The sequence below is a fragment of the Calonectris borealis genome, chromosome 6 (assembly GCF_964195595.1).
Source record: "Calonectris borealis chromosome 6, bCalBor7.hap1.2, whole genome shotgun sequence".
NCBI classification, from domain to species: domain Eukaryota; kingdom Metazoa; phylum Chordata; class Aves; order Procellariiformes; family Procellariidae; genus Calonectris; species Calonectris borealis.
The window spans coordinates 3,292,544-3,308,778 of NC_134317.1; the positions used below are offsets into that span (position 1 = coordinate 3,292,544).

General features: G+C 41.7%; 2 protein-coding genes across 13 annotated transcripts in view; one reads left to right on the forward strand and one right to left on the reverse strand.

Moving 5' to 3' along the window:
* The window catches only part of ORC4 (origin recognition complex subunit 4), a 26,555-nt gene extending 13,471 nt beyond the window's left edge, over nt 1-13,084 (forward strand). The window contains exons 9-15 of one of the 9 annotated variants that reach the window (XR_012674037.1): nt 1,144-1,317; nt 1,650-1,736; nt 5,379-5,487; nt 6,770-6,865; nt 6,950-7,017; nt 8,570-10,781; nt 11,559-13,084. Coding sequence is in view for 5 of the 9 variants with exons in the window: in XM_075152699.1 (XP_075008800.1) it covers nt 1,144-1,317; nt 1,650-1,736; nt 5,379-5,487; nt 6,770-6,865; nt 6,950-7,017; nt 8,142-8,330 (723 nt within the window). In the remaining 4 variants the exon portion in view is untranslated. Of the gene's footprint in view, nt 1-1,143; nt 1,318-1,649; nt 1,737-5,378; nt 5,965-6,769; nt 6,866-6,949; nt 7,018-8,141; nt 8,533-8,569 lie in introns of those variants that run through there. The other 8 variants (XR_012674036.1, XM_075152700.1, XR_012674038.1 and 5 more) reach the window with 8 other exon arrangements.
* ACVR2A (activin A receptor type 2A) overlaps nt 10,963-16,235 on the reverse strand; it is a 71,407-nt gene continuing 66,134 nt past the window's right edge. For all 4 annotated transcript variants that reach the window (XM_075152694.1, XM_075152693.1, XM_075152692.1 and 1 more), the window contains 2 exons: nt 15,792-15,922; nt 10,963-14,764 (listed from right to left, as the gene is read on the reverse strand). In XM_075152694.1, the coding sequence (XP_075008795.1) occupies nt 14,570-14,764; nt 15,792-15,922 (326 nt within the window). In that variant the 3' untranslated portion in view covers nt 10,963-14,569. The remainder of the gene's footprint in view (nt 14,765-15,791; nt 15,923-16,235) is intronic.

A 16,235-nucleotide genomic window follows, 5' to 3' on the forward strand; every position in this document is an offset into this window, starting at 1 on the left:
TATGACAAGAAGAAGAATAATTAAAATCTTTAATCAAAGCCTGAATCTGGGGTTGATTTGGTTTAGGTGATAATTAGTTGGGAAAATTTCTGGAGGTTAATAGAATAGTTAGTAGTCGATTTAGTAAGTTACAGTCTTTTCTTTTGCTTCATTACTGTCCGGAGTCTGGTATCCTCATCACCCATTATTTAGAACCCTGTATTGCTCTGCTTTTGAATGTAATTAAGGTAGAATCTTCAGAGGCTGTATCATGGTTGTGGTGATAGCTGTTGCTTCTTCGTTTTCTTTAAGTCGCTGGTCCCTGTTGCGTGTGGCTTATAAATTGAAAGGGGTCTTTAGATTTTGCACTGTTGGCTCTCTATTTACTCTTATCGCTCTCTTTTTGGTGAAGAATTTCAGTATTCTTAAAGCCTTTTTTTAGTGCAAGTAAAAACACCAAAGGCAACACACAACAAACACTTACACAAAAAGGCCCACCCAAAATTCCTGGAAACTAGGACTGTAATCATTGTCCCAGTATAAGGTAGGGGAATAGTACTGGGTTTCTCTAAATGGATGAATCCCACAGCTTGTTTCTGATGCCAGTCTATTGCTATGTGTTCGGAGAAAAGTAAGCTTTTCCCTATTATCTTCAACCAACAACTTGATGGCAGACTTGCTTAGTTCTGTGTGACAATCTTAGAAGATAAATATTGGCTCTTAAGTTTTCTTTTTTCAGCTGAATTCTTTCAGTCTGACAAAAGGCATGTGAAATGACAGCTGCCAACCTACGTATCTACTAAATAGATAACTTGTCTAGAGCCGTGATAGGCTGAAACATCTTGAATGCTGACTTAAGTAACTGAAATATTTACATAATCTATGGAGAAATTTTGCTGGGTATCCTAGCAACTAATTATCCTGTATGATGTAGTGCATCACATGATTTGGGTAAATGGCTAGTTGTTAGGCATTTCAAGGCACATCAATTATAATAATTAGCAAAGGTCTTGTTAGAACATTTTAAGCCTGAGAATTTAATAATTCTTTTTTTTTTTTCAACACGATTTACTTTGGTGTTTTCTCTTGTAGCTTTTACTGTAGCAAAGAATGCACTAAATGTGTCTGCTTTTTGTAATTATTATTTTTACTTTTTTTAACAAGGATATCCTGGAGCTCCTGGAGAAGAGAGTAAAATCAAGGTTCTCTCATCGACAGATATATTTGATGAATTCCTTTGATTTTAAACAATACATTAGGATATTCAAGGAACAGCTTTCTCTTCCTACTGAATTTCCTGATGAGTCTTTTGCACAAAAATGGAACAATAATGTTCAGGTATTTAAAGCTCTTTATACTTGGTTTTAGTAAAACTTCTAAAATAAGACCAGTTTATAAGCGTAAAGGCTTTACCTAAGATTAGTGTTTCCTTTCACTGTTTGGGTTTGATATGGAATAAATCAAATTGTGATAGAGAATCTTTGGTTACTGAAGTCTGGAGATAAAATTCTAAGTGTCACAAAAAAGACCAGAAAGTTAAGGTGAGACATGAAGAATTGTATTGTCAAGCGTAAGCTGAGCTCTTTCTGAAAGTTAGCTAACTTATTTTTTCAGGTGAGTATGAAATTATTTGCTGAGATGATTAAAATATCACTTAATTTTTTTTTTAGCATCTCTCAGAGGATAAAACTGTGCAAGACATGCTGCAGAGCCTTTTTCACTACACTAAAGATCTGCGCTCACTTCATTTGCTGTTGGTATGTATTTGGATATGTATATAATAATCTGTAAACACACTTGTGTTTTTCGAGCCAGTTAGCTGAGCTTTTCTTGAAGCATCTTTTTATTAAGCGGGCTTTTGACAGTACTGGTTTCTTGCATGCTTTATCAATCCATGCTTTATGAATGAATTTGAGTAGTTCCAATTTCTGTAGCGGTTACGTTGTGAGGGTGTACTGTTTAATTAAAATGGTGGTGGGTTTTTGATATTTAAAATAACTTTTGCCAGGTCTTTCCAGTTATAAAGCAAAACTGTAGGTGAAATACTTTCAAAATATTCTTTCCTTTCTGAGATTCTTCTTGGTTGCTGGTGAATCCTGAAAACTGCTTTACCAAAACCTACTTTTTCTACCTTTAAGTCTGTTGTTCCTCCATTCCTCCTCTTTCACTAAATCTGTCACTATGCTAAACCTGCTTCTCTTCATCAATGTCGGTCGTCTTCAAAGATCAGTAAATTTTGGTGCCATTTTTTTACCAGGGTCTCTTACTGTATTCTTGCATCATCTTACGCTCTCCACTTTGCCCTCCTCCTGACACTGTTAGGGTTTGTCTGTGTTCCTGGCCAATCCTCACCTGTTTCCTGAGCTACTCTTGAATAACCCTCTGTGTAGGTATGTGTCCTTTTGACATAAAAGCACACGGTGCTGCATTTGGAATAACTGTCACTTAGAGCTGTATTTGTTGTTGTCATCCCTCTGTCCACTCCTCCTTCTTCCTAAACCGTTGCTCTTGCTACGGTGCTCCTCAGCACAGATTACTTGGTTTATGGACTAGTTGCTCCTGGATACCTCTTCAGTAAGAGGGTTCCCATATACCTACAGTCTTGTTATTCACGCGGAGGAAATGCTTTTGTTTTCTTTTATCACTTCCAATTTCTTCTTATGCAGAGTATCAGATAAAATCACTTTATGAACTGTATGATCAGGCACCACTTTGTGTTTCAGAGCTGGTTTCATATATGGAGCAATTCAGGTAGCCCAGTTGCTGTCCTGAATTCGTCTGTTACTGTGACGCTAGTCCAGGAAATGTGATCTTAATCTTTTAAATCTTGAGGTGCTGGAAGCTTGAGGCTGCTAATCCCTAGAAATACTGAGACGGAAGTTAATTCTGATCTTCCGAATGACCGCATTGTCTGGCATCAAGGGCCTGAGGAAGCTTTCAAAATTTTACTTGGTAGTTTCAACCTTTCCTGGTTCTCTTAGGGGAGAGAAGGAAGGCCTCACTGTGTGGAGAAAAATTAGGCTGCTGCCTCCCTGTTCGCTCTGAGAGGAGAGTTCTGTGTTCAGTAAGTAGGAGGTAATGCTGACAGTGGACTTCTATCACGACAAATGAGCTGAAGCTTAACGCCTGGTCAGGCTCTCTTGGAGGGTTTTTTTTTTTTTTTTTTAAATCTGCCTCCCTCACTGCTGTTTTTTAACACAGTTAATACGAATGCAGTAACATTCATTACAGAAGATAAGTAACACTGATTTAACCACCTTAAAATATCTATGTGCTTCTGTCAGTGTGAAAAGCCCACTAAACGTACCTGCTTGTCTTGTGTTGTGCAAGTATTCGGATTTTAACCTCCAGCTCTGTGATGGGCTCTTCTTGGGCTCTGTAGCGCTTACAGCTTTTCCCAGCACTGAGTTTATAGCCACTCGGAAAACTAGATCATAGGCTTCCTGCCGTAGTTCTGAAACTCACGGGCATGATCAGAGTCCTCTTTTTGGTAGTCCTCTGCTGACTTGAGTTCGTGACAAGATTGCAGATTATTTCTAGTTTAGCGGCACCAATTCTGTCTCTGTGGCTTGAACGAATGCCAGAAAAAGAGCTGCTGGCTATCGGAATAGCCTCCCTTTGAGCTCCAAGGTGTGTCAGAGCTGAGGCTGAAGTTCCTAATTGTTTTCTTCAGCATGTTCTGAATTTTTCCTTTAGAAAGGAGCTTTTTCACTCTGAAGTCATCTTGCTCATGAAAGTACGTGATACAGATTCTAGCACTTCTGCAATTCTTTTGTATTAGCTGAAGCGTGGATTAATTGCCCTGCAGGATGAATTTTTCTTTGATTTTGAAAATCTGTAGGAGTCTGCCATTTGAGCTGGTGAGAGAAGCTCTGTGATGGGCAGTGTGGTGGTGGTGAGAATTGGAGCTACTCTTGCTAATTACCTGCTTTTCTGTAGCAAGGACTTGCTTTCAATGACCAGCTATTTTTAAATTACATTTAGTGCTCCCCATCACTTTGCTTTGTGAGATGAACACATGGGTTTTCACTGGAAACTTCGTGTCCATTTCATGTTGCAGTACCCTAAATGGTATCGTGCAAAACCTTGAAAAGCTTGGAAAAATTGAACAAGTTAAGTTTTTCAGGAAAGTAAAATAAGTAATTTTTTACATAAGTAGAACTAGATAGCTCATACCTGAGCTGGTAAAATGTAATTTTGCTTTCAGTAAATGCTGTTTCCCCATGGTTTCTCTCGTGTGGGTGACTTCATGCAATCAGCTGCTTGTCTGCCTCTGACCCTGGTAAACCAGAAGATGCCCAGTGCTCCAGGCTCTCTTTGGTGTAGTTACCTGTTACTCACCAATTTCACTAGCCCTGAAGCGGAGGGGGTAGTGACTTACAAGAGATACTGATGTTTCCTCTACTTCTTTCCCTTTTGCATGTCTGTTAGTGACCTGGGGCTGTCGTTTCTTCACCTCCCCCTTTTCCCTATCCAAATTCCCTTTAGCCTTTATAGTATAAAACCTCATTCCATACCTTTGGAAGTCTGAATGATCATTGCAGCTTTTTGAGGCTGTTAGATTGACATCTATAAGGAGAGAAGGAGGACTGGAAAAGCCTGGTGGTGGATAGCATTGGATGTTCTCGGTGAAAGACCTCAATTAAACGGATGAAATGAACAGTTTTTCATCACACAGACCTGCAAAAGTAGGAGGTAGTCACTAAAAGCCATTTTTTCTGTTTATGAATATTAAACTACAAGGCAGATACTTAAAGCCCTAAAGAGCAAGTGAAGGTCACTGCAGTGTGCCTACTGCTGTATAAAGGCTTGTGGATAATCAATGGCTTTGAAAGAGCAGTGTTGGAAGAGGTCAGTTAACTATGTATTTATTAACTTACATTTGTTCAAAACTCACTTTCTGTGACAGGTGGTTGAAGATGGTTAACGATTCAAATTGTGACTTCGTGAGACTGTTTAGCCCATGTTCTGAAGGGGCAACTCGTGTTCTGTAAACGGAGAGGTGCCTTCAGGCGCTTTCCTAGCACTTTCAGTGACACGAGCACACTGTAGCTCTGTGTGCAAAGGTATGTTTAAAGTGGTTGTCAGTCATTCTTACAGCAATCACTGAAGTATGCTAATCGATTGAAATTAATATAAACAAGTTAATGAGCGTTTATCTCCTCTAGTGAGGAGGCTTTAAAGTTTTAAGCCTGGAAAACCTTCCTGGCAAAATGTAGTGGTAGCTACCAGCTATTTACAAGGTTTTCAGTATGAGCCTACTGTGTGTAGGGTTTATTCACTAACGTTTCCCGTAGGTGACTCCAGGGGAAGTGTGTTCTTCTGCATTCCATCTCCAAGTAGAAAGTACGACTGGTAATTAGTAATGAAATGAAAAATGTCTTCTGCTTTATTTTTAGATGCTCGCTGTAAGTAACGTTACTGTGCATCACCCACTTATCACTGCATCAGATCTTCATGAGGCAAGCAAGCAGTATAGAATGGACTCAAAAGCAAATATTGTGCATGGTAAAGCTCAGCTGTTTCCCCCCAGATGTTTCTTAGGAGTATGGAACGTGTCGAGTCCCTCCCTGAAATTCTCATGCCTGTTGGTGTGAGCTGTGCAGGGAACACCTCTGCTCTCTGCTAATTTGCGCTCGTACACGTGCGTGGATATAACAATGCCAAACAAACCAGAAATTGAGTTACAGAATAGTTGATATAAATCCTACTACGCGGGGAGCTCGGGCAGCGCAGGCTGCAGGCTTACAGTGCCAGCCCCCTTGTTTGGTACGGCAGTGCTAGCCAGGGGAAGCTCCGGTAGCCTGGGCAAAGGCACCAGCCGGGGCAGCGTTTCTGTCCCATTTAAATGGCGGAGGGAGGGAAGACGCTGACCTCTTCCTGCCAGCGCTGGGAGCTGGAGGACACTGAAGACACTTTGGCTGGGAGCTGTTGCAATAAACCCTCTGAGAATTGCAACAGTCTCTGCGTGGATGTGTACAAAATGTGAGTGTGTACTTGAATTCTGTACTCGCAGAACTACAGCGGCGTGCGCTTACCTGCGTTTAACTGGGCTTGTGCTAATGCTGTGCTGACTCCTCTGGTGTGTGTCGGTGTGCTGCTGCTGCCCTTGCGTGGTCCAGGGGTTCTCCCCTTCTGAACCTCGGCAGATGGGATGTGCCGAGCACTATGCTTAAGTTGCCTCTGAAAAGCATTTTGGAACCTGTGCAAACAGTGAGAAGAAACAAACTTCTCCTGGTGATGATACTGAGCCCAAATATAGTTACAGGAGGAATCGCTTCCCTGACCGGGAAAAGTTAACTTATCCCATTGCTTCTTTATGGCTTCCAGATTTTACAGGCTTTGGTTTTGCTTGGCCCTGTGGTTCTCAAAGTCTCAGTACCGTGGAGCCAATTCCCTGTTATCGCTTCTTTAGCTTTGAAGAGCGAATAACCTCTTCAAACTCTCATTTCATGACATGCTGCACAGTAACACGGAGATTGTCTTGGTGCTGCTAAAAATTCCTTGTCATGCTGTACAGTCTGCAATGATGGTTTTTCTTTATACTTAAATTTTTTGCTTTTTGATGGAAGCAGCCCGTTTCTTAACATTCTTGCTTCAAATATCTGGAAGACCAATGTTCTCATTTCTCTCTCTCTCCAGTTCTGGATTTTTTTTATGTTATGAAGATACATAACAAATATGTGAGGTCTACAGCATATATAAATAGGGGAATAAAAATAGTGTGTGAACTGCTTGCCTTTCTGATACGCTTAAGAGAAATATTTAGAGCTCTTGTCTTTCCCCTTAGGTTTGTCTGTCCTGGAAATCTGCCTAATTATAGCTATGAAACACTTAAATGATGTTTATGAAGGAGAACCATTTAACTTCCAGATGGTTTACAACGGTGAGAGAAATGCGTGAACTTTACATACACTAAATCACTTACTTTCCCCTAAGTAACTTTTTTTTTTCCCTATTACTGATACAGAATTCCAGAAGTTCATACAGAGGAAGGCGCATTGTATGTACAACTTCGAAAAGCCAGTTGTCATGAAGGTAAGCCTGAAATGTAGGGGTTTTTTTTATTGTAAAGTTTTTAGATGTTGGTTTTTCTTTCCTAGTGTACAGATTTGACACGCAGCCCTAGAACCGAGACTGGGCGCTCCAAGGCGGTGAGAACTCCCGGCTCTTGGAGCAGGCACCCAGGGCGGTGGGCTTGGGCAGTGCCTGGCCGCCGGCGCTCGCCTTTCCTGGGGTGGGAGCTCACGGCTGTGCTGAGCTGGTAAACGGTTACACTTGGAAGGGTTTAGTACCAGGGCAAGGACTCTCTTTCAAGTGAGCTTAACTGATTTAGGACTGGGGTTCAGCAAGAACGACCGCATCAGAAATGGCTTCCACAGGAGAGATTTGTGTACGTGTGCAGGTATCTTCAGCTTGGCTCGTTCACTTCTGTTATGTCTCCAAAAATTAAACTAATCTTATCACAACTAATCTTATCACATCAAAAACCTGGTTTACTTAATCCAAGTCCCACTAGGTCTGACTGGTGTATGGAATCAATTTGTAGCCTAAAGTGGCTGGCTTTGCCTCAACCAACTACAGTCTGAAGTGCAAATTGAAAAACAGTATTTTGGTTACAAACCTGATGCTCTCTGGGCTACTGGGCTGTCACTCAATTAACATAATTTTGCCAGGCTCTGTTCAGGGATCCGGTCGTCGGGCATAATCCTGCTGTGGCGTAGCAATCAAACAGGGGTCGTGCAGACGCTAAGTTTTCAGTTAATGAACTTAACCCCGCGACCAGCAGTTCGGTAGTCAAAGCTGTCTTCCTGTCTTGCAACTTTTACGCTGAGGAGCCTTGGTTTCTGATTCAACATTATTCAATTACACTTAAACTGGAAATTATGTAATGATGCTGTCTGTGCACTTGTAACAGACTATTCCAATTTGTATCCCAGAATAACAAAGTCATTCCCCGTCAGTTACACGTACACCAGATTTCAAATACTATTTCTTTAAGGAGAAAAGTGAAGGTAAAATAGAGCTGGCATTTAATGTCTGTTGAGATCACGCTCACGGGTTTCTGTCAAAACAGCGTCTCTTAGGCCATTCAAAATGAGCAGTACAGCCCAGAACGATGTTATCTTCCATTTCCTAATTTTTTTTTCTTTTGTTTTTAGGCATTTGAACACTTACTACAACTGGAATTAGTAAAACCAATAGAAAGACCATCTGTACGTGCTCAGAGAGAGTACCTCTTAATGAAACTGCTTTTGGACAATAATCAAATCATGGACGCTTTGCAAGCGTATCCGAACTGCCCGACAGACGTTAAACAGTGGGCAGCGTCATCGCTCAGTTGGTTGTGAACTTTCTGGAACTGGCAATATCGCTTCCTACATTAAAAATTTTGGAGTTAATGGTAAACTCCAGAAGTTGTAATGTTTACCCACAGTAGGGTGTTCAAATTAATAAATTTTTGGAAGAAGTTTGCTTTGCTGATCGACTTGGGATTTTGTTTTTTAAGGAGAACTGTACTGCTGTTGTCCTCTAATGGCCATAAATTTGATTAACTTAAATGCTCAGTGCTAACGTTTCCACTTTGTAGAAATCAAAGCTCTTCGGAATGTCTCGATCTCGGATGACGACTGCTGTAGATGCTGGCTCAGTGGCGTGCCGCCACCGACGGCTGCGGGTCTCGCGCTGTAAGTTCTGACGCACAGATCCATCCCTAATGCAGTTTAGAGCTCATACTTGGTGTACTTTTTCTTCTCAAATTTGACTTGACATAGAAAATTTACTTAATTAAACAAGAAATGGGTTTTACAGCTGTTCTAGTGGAAGACACGTACAAAAGGTACGTAAGATAGATGTAGGTCCCAGATGCAGTATCAGAAGCACGCTCCTTTCCAGGGAAGAGTTCTCTTTGGGTTAGTACCGCAGCGCCGAGGAGATGCTGTGCAAGGGCTGGTTGCTGCTTTCTCTGAAGAGCTGGACCCTGCGAATGGCGGTGGCTGGAGGCCGCGAGGGACAGGCTGGACGTCACCCCTCCTGTTTGGTGGCAGCAGGATGATGCAGCAGGGCTGATGGCTTTCTCCTTCCTGAACAGAGTAAGTTCTCTCACTCTTACCTTAAAGCCTATACGATGTAATACACATTTTTAGCAGCCCAGTGGCTTGTCTGTCAACAAGCTGAAGACATTTCAGCGATGTTTGTTCATGCTTGGGCCCCCTTTGCTCTGCTTTCACTTAGAAGCCCTTCTTTTCGGCCAAAGGGTTATTTGCTTTATTTTGCTCTCTTTGCTGCTTCATTAAAGCTATTGTCTCTACACCTGCACGTCTTGAAGAGCAGAGCAGTGCTTTGGAAAGCAGCAAGATAAGTAACAGGACTGTGGTAACTTTATCATGTAGTTCCGTAAGTGACAGCTTAGACAACCTACATGACGCTATTAGATGGGAACGCTATTGCAAACCATGAATAAAAACGTTGTTGCAAGATTTTCTGCAGAAGTACTTACCCAGAAAGAAAAGTCAGTTATTCAGCCAACACAAATCTCATTATGTTTCAGCGTAGCTCACGTCATTCAAGGTGGTCTTTTAAAAAGGGAAGAAGGAAGGGGTTACCCACTGCTAGCCCACTAGAGGTGGGAGAGATGCGATCAGTAGGTGACGTCTGTGTTTCGTTTGCTAGAGTTCTCTTTATGCGCGGTCACGAGCACGGTGCCCGGCTGAACCAGCTGTGGACAGACGGCTGAAGGCACCTGCTGGCTCAGGAATACGGACACCGGGCTCCGCACACCAGCAGGACTACAGGCTGAGGGACTCCAGCTGCGCACTCCAAAACCGAGGTGACAATCCTGTCCTGAAGCCCTGTCAGTCACTGGCCGATCTGTTCCGAAGCAGGAGTGATCAGGAGTGCAGGGAGCTGTCTAACAGTGCTGAAGGGTTGATTAAATCAGTTGATGCAGCAGCTCCCCCCTTCCCCTGCCCTTGTTCACACTCCTGGTCCTGTCAGTTGATTCACTGGATAAAGGAGAGCGGTGACAGAGGATGCTTATCCCGGCACTGGAATATTGCATAGTTTAATGAGCAGTGTTGTGTAAACGACAATTACCAAACCTTTCACGCCGCAGCCTGTTTTGAAGTGTAACTTCCGCATTGAGAACCCCTTGCCATTAAGTAACAGCCTTCAAACCACGTATCTAATATATGCTGGAAGTAAGGTCACTCTCCAGTTTTACAGAGGACTTACAGCTGGCTTCAGTACTGTATCACTTCTACAAAAACAAACTGCAGTAGCAATAATGCACACTGGGAAAAAACCCCACTTTTAACAGAACAGCAGTTACATCATATCCACAGATTTGTAAAGGTCTGGTTAAGGAAATTCAACATTTTTAGAAGGGAGAGAGGTGACTGACACTTAGTTCAAGGTGAAGGACAAAAGCTCAGTAATCTCCCTCGAAGCAGAAGGCTGCACGTGGCACCCCCGCACCAATCCTGCAGAACAGAGCTCTCCTTTCTTGCGGCTGTCGTGGAAGTGGTTGCTTTGCCCAAGGAGAAGGATCAGCCGGACAGCCCCGCGGCTCGGTCGTGAGCGGGTCTCTGGAATATCGGCTGCCGTGTGCGGAGTTACCAAAACATCGCTCGAGCCTTTCTCTGCCCTCGGCTGAAGCGGTGTCCTCCCAGCGGCAGCCTCCTTCACCCTGCCAGGGAGTCTGCCTCGGCGCGCGCCTGCCCCTTAAAGACTATGGACCTGCCAAGTGTCCCTTGACGACAGGAGGATGGGGAGAGGAGAGTTTTCCATCAGAAATGCTGGAGGTGATGTGGATTCTGCCTTTGCCTCCCTGCCAAGTTTAAACTGCGAGGTCTTCCCATTCTCTTTTTTTTTGTTTTTGCCACAAAACTTGCCCTGCGACGTGGCAATTACTGCGTGTGTAGAAATAGCGACATGTCTCTTCTCCCACAGTGTTACAGTTTGAAAAAAGGCATATGCAAGTCATAGTAGTCACATTTTTTATTTTAACTTTTTGGGGGAATAGGGGAGAAAGAGTATACATTTTTATTTGTACAATATTTAACAATCACTTTGAGGGCGGGGGGGGGGTTGGTTTGTTTCTAGTACTTGCAGAAAAATAGCAAGTACCTTTTGACAGTAGTACAACAACCTGTGCCCAAAACACTGACAAATACAAAGAGTAAAGTTCAAATAATTGCTTACCAAAATCTTGAGAGGTAACGAATAGTATATGGACTGAAACGGCATTAAAAAAATAAAAGGGGGGGGAAAAAAAAAAGTACTGCTGGTTGAGTATCTGAGGTAAATGATGTTCCATCAAGGATGCTACTTGAATCATTTTGCCCATGAACATATATTGCAGCTTTCTGCATTTTGTACCACGTGTTCCTAATAAAAGTAAATGTATTAAAAAAGGTTAAAAAAAGAGAAGCTGGAAAAAGAGCAAACTAGTAACCCTATTTATTCTGTCAAATGCTAATGTGAACAGGAAATGTCTTATTACTGTCTGGTTACAATTTAGTTAGCACACCAAAAGTTGGTATTTGAAAACTACACCGACTTTTTAAAATCTCAAACAGAAGGTACGAAGTGGCGGATTTCAGTCCTCGCGGTGTAGTTTCAGAATACCACCACGAATGACAGCGCTAGTTCAACAACTCCAACAACTACGAGGCACGGTCTCCGCCCTGACACGCTACGGCACGTGTAGTCGTAAGTACAAAGTCATGCAGGATGCGATACAGAAACCCCTTCCCCTCCAACGCAACGCAAAAACTAACGCCGGGCTTAAACTTCTGGGGAGCCGCAGGACAGGGCGAGCCTTTGGAGCTCGTACCCACATGCCACATCGCTACAGGACGAAAAGGGACCGTGGTCACCGCCTGCTAGTAAATAATGCCGAAGTATTTCCGCTAGCATCAATCTTACTGCACCCTGCCCTCGTTTACACTTGGAAAGCGCCGCTGGCTCAGGCATCTTCTCAACTTGCGCATTAAATGCTCTAAATCAAAAATACACGTCAAAATGCCCTGTGAGAACAGTCGTACCAGAACGGCTCTGGGGATATCACTGTTACCAATTAAAAAGCATTTATACTATGAACATCCTTTTCACAGTGACACTAAATGACGCTGTTAAAAGTCAGGAAACTCAGAGTAGCACAATATTTAAACAATCGGGGATATCCAAAGGCAGTTTGAAAACAAACACGAAGATAAGTTATCTCGGTTCTCCTGATGCGAGGCTTAGCGAGCGCCCTGCGCTGTTGGCAACGTGCAGCGCGTGAGCCGAGTCCCCGCCACTTCGCTGCGAGAACCTGCGGTAGCTGAAGTTTTAAGGATAACACACAGATGATGCATGTTTTATACATGACCAATTTTTGCATCAGATCTTGAATAACAGATTACAAAACCATCTGTATTTACTCCATTTTTGCTAAAGGAGGTTAAAACTCATTGGGAGGTCTTCAGTGAAGTACGAATGGATTCATATTTGTTCAGAACTCAGCAGCTACGTTCATGTCCTGCTGTGTGCGTAAAGTCACGTCCCTGGATTAAAAATGGAAGCAAAATGAAAGCGTCAATCGAAGAAGCGGCTAGAAACTAGATTTCTTTCTTTTTATAGCCAAGCTGACCACCACGGGGTTGCGCCCTACAGACCAACGACCCTCTAGAGCGGGGTTCTTCTGGCTACCTGCAACCTTCGGCATACACCTGACGAACAGCAGGACAGGCGGCACTGGGTGGTACATCAGACCCTTCTTCCCCTCCCTGCCAAGAGCGTGCTGACCTACGTCTTGTTTATCCGAAATGTCTCTTCTTGTTCCCAGAGATTAAGTTCATGTACATGTAAAACAGAGTGTCTCGTGGCTGTACAGATCCATTTTCAAGATGACATTCAGAGCGAGCTCCTAACTGCAACATTAAAAGCTTCTTTCGAAAGACATTGAACGCTTGGTGTAAAAACAAAGAAAAAGATGATGAAATACACAGCATACTACTAGCTATTGTCGGTTCTGTACTCTAGAGGTTCATACAATTTATTTTACTTGGAAATTTATGTAAAGATTCAAATAAATACAGTGAAACAGTACTTCTGAGAAGCACTTTGGCACCTATCTACCAGTCACTTCGTAATTTGAATGTAAGGCATGACTTTCTAAACTTGAAAAGAATGTTGGAGTTGTGAAAGCATTTCAATGTTTTTCCTCACTTTTTGAGAGTCTGTGCTACGGACATTGGTATTCGTTACCTCTAAATAATCATTGCATATTTTAAGTTGTAAGCGTCACTAAATCATCCCTGAAATTTGTAAGCATTTATAATCTGGAATCTGTGGCTAGAATTTTTCGTATGATTCTAGGATAAACCTATGTATCACAGACACTAAGTAGTGCTCTGAGGAGACGGCACCAAGCTGTAAGTAGAGTGAAGTTGCAAATCTCGAAGCAGAGAGCAAGGAATTCGGGGTAACTGAGCTTCCTGAGGTGATCCTGAAACAGTGATACAGAACCCACTGCATACTGTTTAGTGAAACAGAACACACGCTAGGCAGACCTTTTCACAAACATAAATAGGAAAAAGACTTTTTTTTTTAAAAAAAAGAACAAGAATTCAGAGCTTTCCAGTGTCATAGCTCACAGAAAATTAAAAAAAGTCATGCTTAAGTTTTCAAATATTCCTCAGACACAGCAAACCTAAATAGTATTCAGTTAAATAAATGTATGAGATATTCTGGGAAATGGAGGTAAGAGAAAAGCTTTAAACTAAAAGAGGAAGGAAAATTTTGTTTCAATAAACAGCACTTTTTTTTTTTATACACAACAAGCTAGTACAAGAAAAGGCTAAAAACACTGCTTTAGGAATGGCCATTTACTGTTGGCATGAAGCATAGCTTACCCTTTTTAAATAACACAGTGAATTTGAAATACATCATTTACAAAACATGGATCAATTTATTATTCGAATTTTGTTAGTGTTGTCAATCTCATAATTTAGCAGAGGTGGAACTGAGGTATACCTTGTTGAGGGAGGTTAAGTAATACTTGGAAGCCTCTTTGCTATATCCCACTTGATTACTTTTGTTTATGTACACTGAACAGCAGCACACTAAACATTCACAAGCTGTGTCATATTGGCATTACAATAGTCATTTTTATAAACAACAGCAAATGCAATAAAAACAAGTTACCCTTTTTTTAAATCTGAAATGAAATGTTTGATTTAAAAAAAATAACAGTAGTTCATTTAGGGAATTAGTCTCTTCTGACAGGTATTAAGAAATCTGATGTCAGTTTTTAAAACGCTTGATTAGCCAGTACAGGTCCATATTCTTCATTTAAGTTCCTTAACAGCATGTTATCGTTTCTCAGTCACGTGTCCTTCAGGTGTAAGCAGGGAATGCAAAAAGTCTCATGGATCCATGTTGGGGAGGAGGACGGGGAAAATAAAGGAAAAACACCTCTTGATGATGTTCCAGAGAGACTTACCATTCTTTTCACACAGAAAACAGTAGTGACGTAAGCAGTCCCGTTAGCTTTAGCAGCTCCAGTGAAGAGTCCTGGTGGTCAGTTACATGACCAGTGCAACTATCATAGACTGGATTCTTTGGGAGGAAAGTCAACATTTGTCACCATTGTGACCACAGTCACAATGTCCTCTGTGGTTATAATGTTAGTTAATTTTTGCATCTGAATAATCCGTTCTTCTACGCAACCCGCTGACAACCTGGCTTCCGCATCATGATCCCAGCATTCCTCTATTGTTTCACAAAGCATCGCCATTCCCTGCGAGCAAACAAAGCGAAATGAAAAATAACGGTATACAGAGTTAGCAGCAAGTTTTATGAAGGTGGGGTCGCCTTGCAATTCTAACAGAAAATTGCATTTTAAGGTACACCTGCCAAATTTTAACCCTTCTGTCAAACGGGAAGCTATGCCGTATTTGTTCTGAAACCCAGCATGTCATATGGGGCCTTACGTCTTAATTTATTTTGCACTATTTAAACAATACACACAACAGCGAGCAAATCGTTTTCACCATACAGTGTTGTAGTCTGCTGGTGAAGTCATCATGGTATTTTAAAAGATCTCACACTAAAAGAGGTTGAGTTCTTCAGTGATCAAATGAAACTTCAATGAAAAAATCAAACAGTACAAAAGGAGGTTTATATCTGACAGCAGTTAACTTTTCTCCAAAGTCACACCAAGCTCATACAGCAATATGCTAATTACAAGGAGCAGATGGTAACATACTCTCTTTTTTCTTGCAGACAGACAGTGTCATCTATTGTTTCTAACAACCCATTTTTTGAAAAAAAAAAACCAACCAAAAAAAAAAACCCCCCAAAAACCCCAACCGACAAAGCAGTGCTAGGAATAAGCAGTGGCGTTACTGCAAGTCTCTAGCCACAAACCAGACCAGGAAAGCATGTAATTCCTCCCTAACTGATCCCAGAAATTTCTCATACGACACTGCTTACCCTAACGTTATTATGTTCAGTTTGTAGCATTCCTGTAGTAAATCAAGACTGTTATTTCTTAAATATATTTTTAACATGGGCATTCAAAAGTAACTATCAAGAATCTCTTCTTTCACCAAAACAGCAAAATAATCACTCACTTTCAAAGCACTCGAGATGAGAGTGAGTATTTTAAGATTAAGAACATTAGTTTACAGCCCATTTAATTCTTACTAGAATTACTAAACTTAAATTCTTCCTAAAAGACAGTATTATGAACACAACACAGGATTATCAAAATTTGAAATTCAAATCATGACAACTTTGAAGAACTTGGTTGCGTAACTACTTACAGAATGTTTTTGCCAACACTCTCTTAAAACAGGTCTCTTCTTTTTATGAACTACAACTTCCTGCATGTCTTCAAGGGAGGGATGCTGGCCAATTTCTTCTTCAAATGGCAACATGTACTCATCTACTGGGCCTATAGATAAAAAAAAAAAAGAAGTTAAACCACCAATTTTGCTTTAAAAAAGGGGAAAAAAAATAAGACTGGTATCTTAGAAACGTAGTCCATAAGCAGACTCTTACGGAGCAGTTTACTTTCTGTTGCCATTAAAAGCTCATCCTATGAGAGGTCAGCAGCAAGCTGTGATAAAGATTTTAATTCAGCAGCAGTGGCATTTTCAGGAGCTACAAGCCTTTGCTCTCCTGCGCGTGGCAGCCAGGCGCAGCTCCCGGCCCCGCTCCCTTGCAACCAAAAGCTTCAAAACACGGGGGCGGAGGGAGGCTCTCGG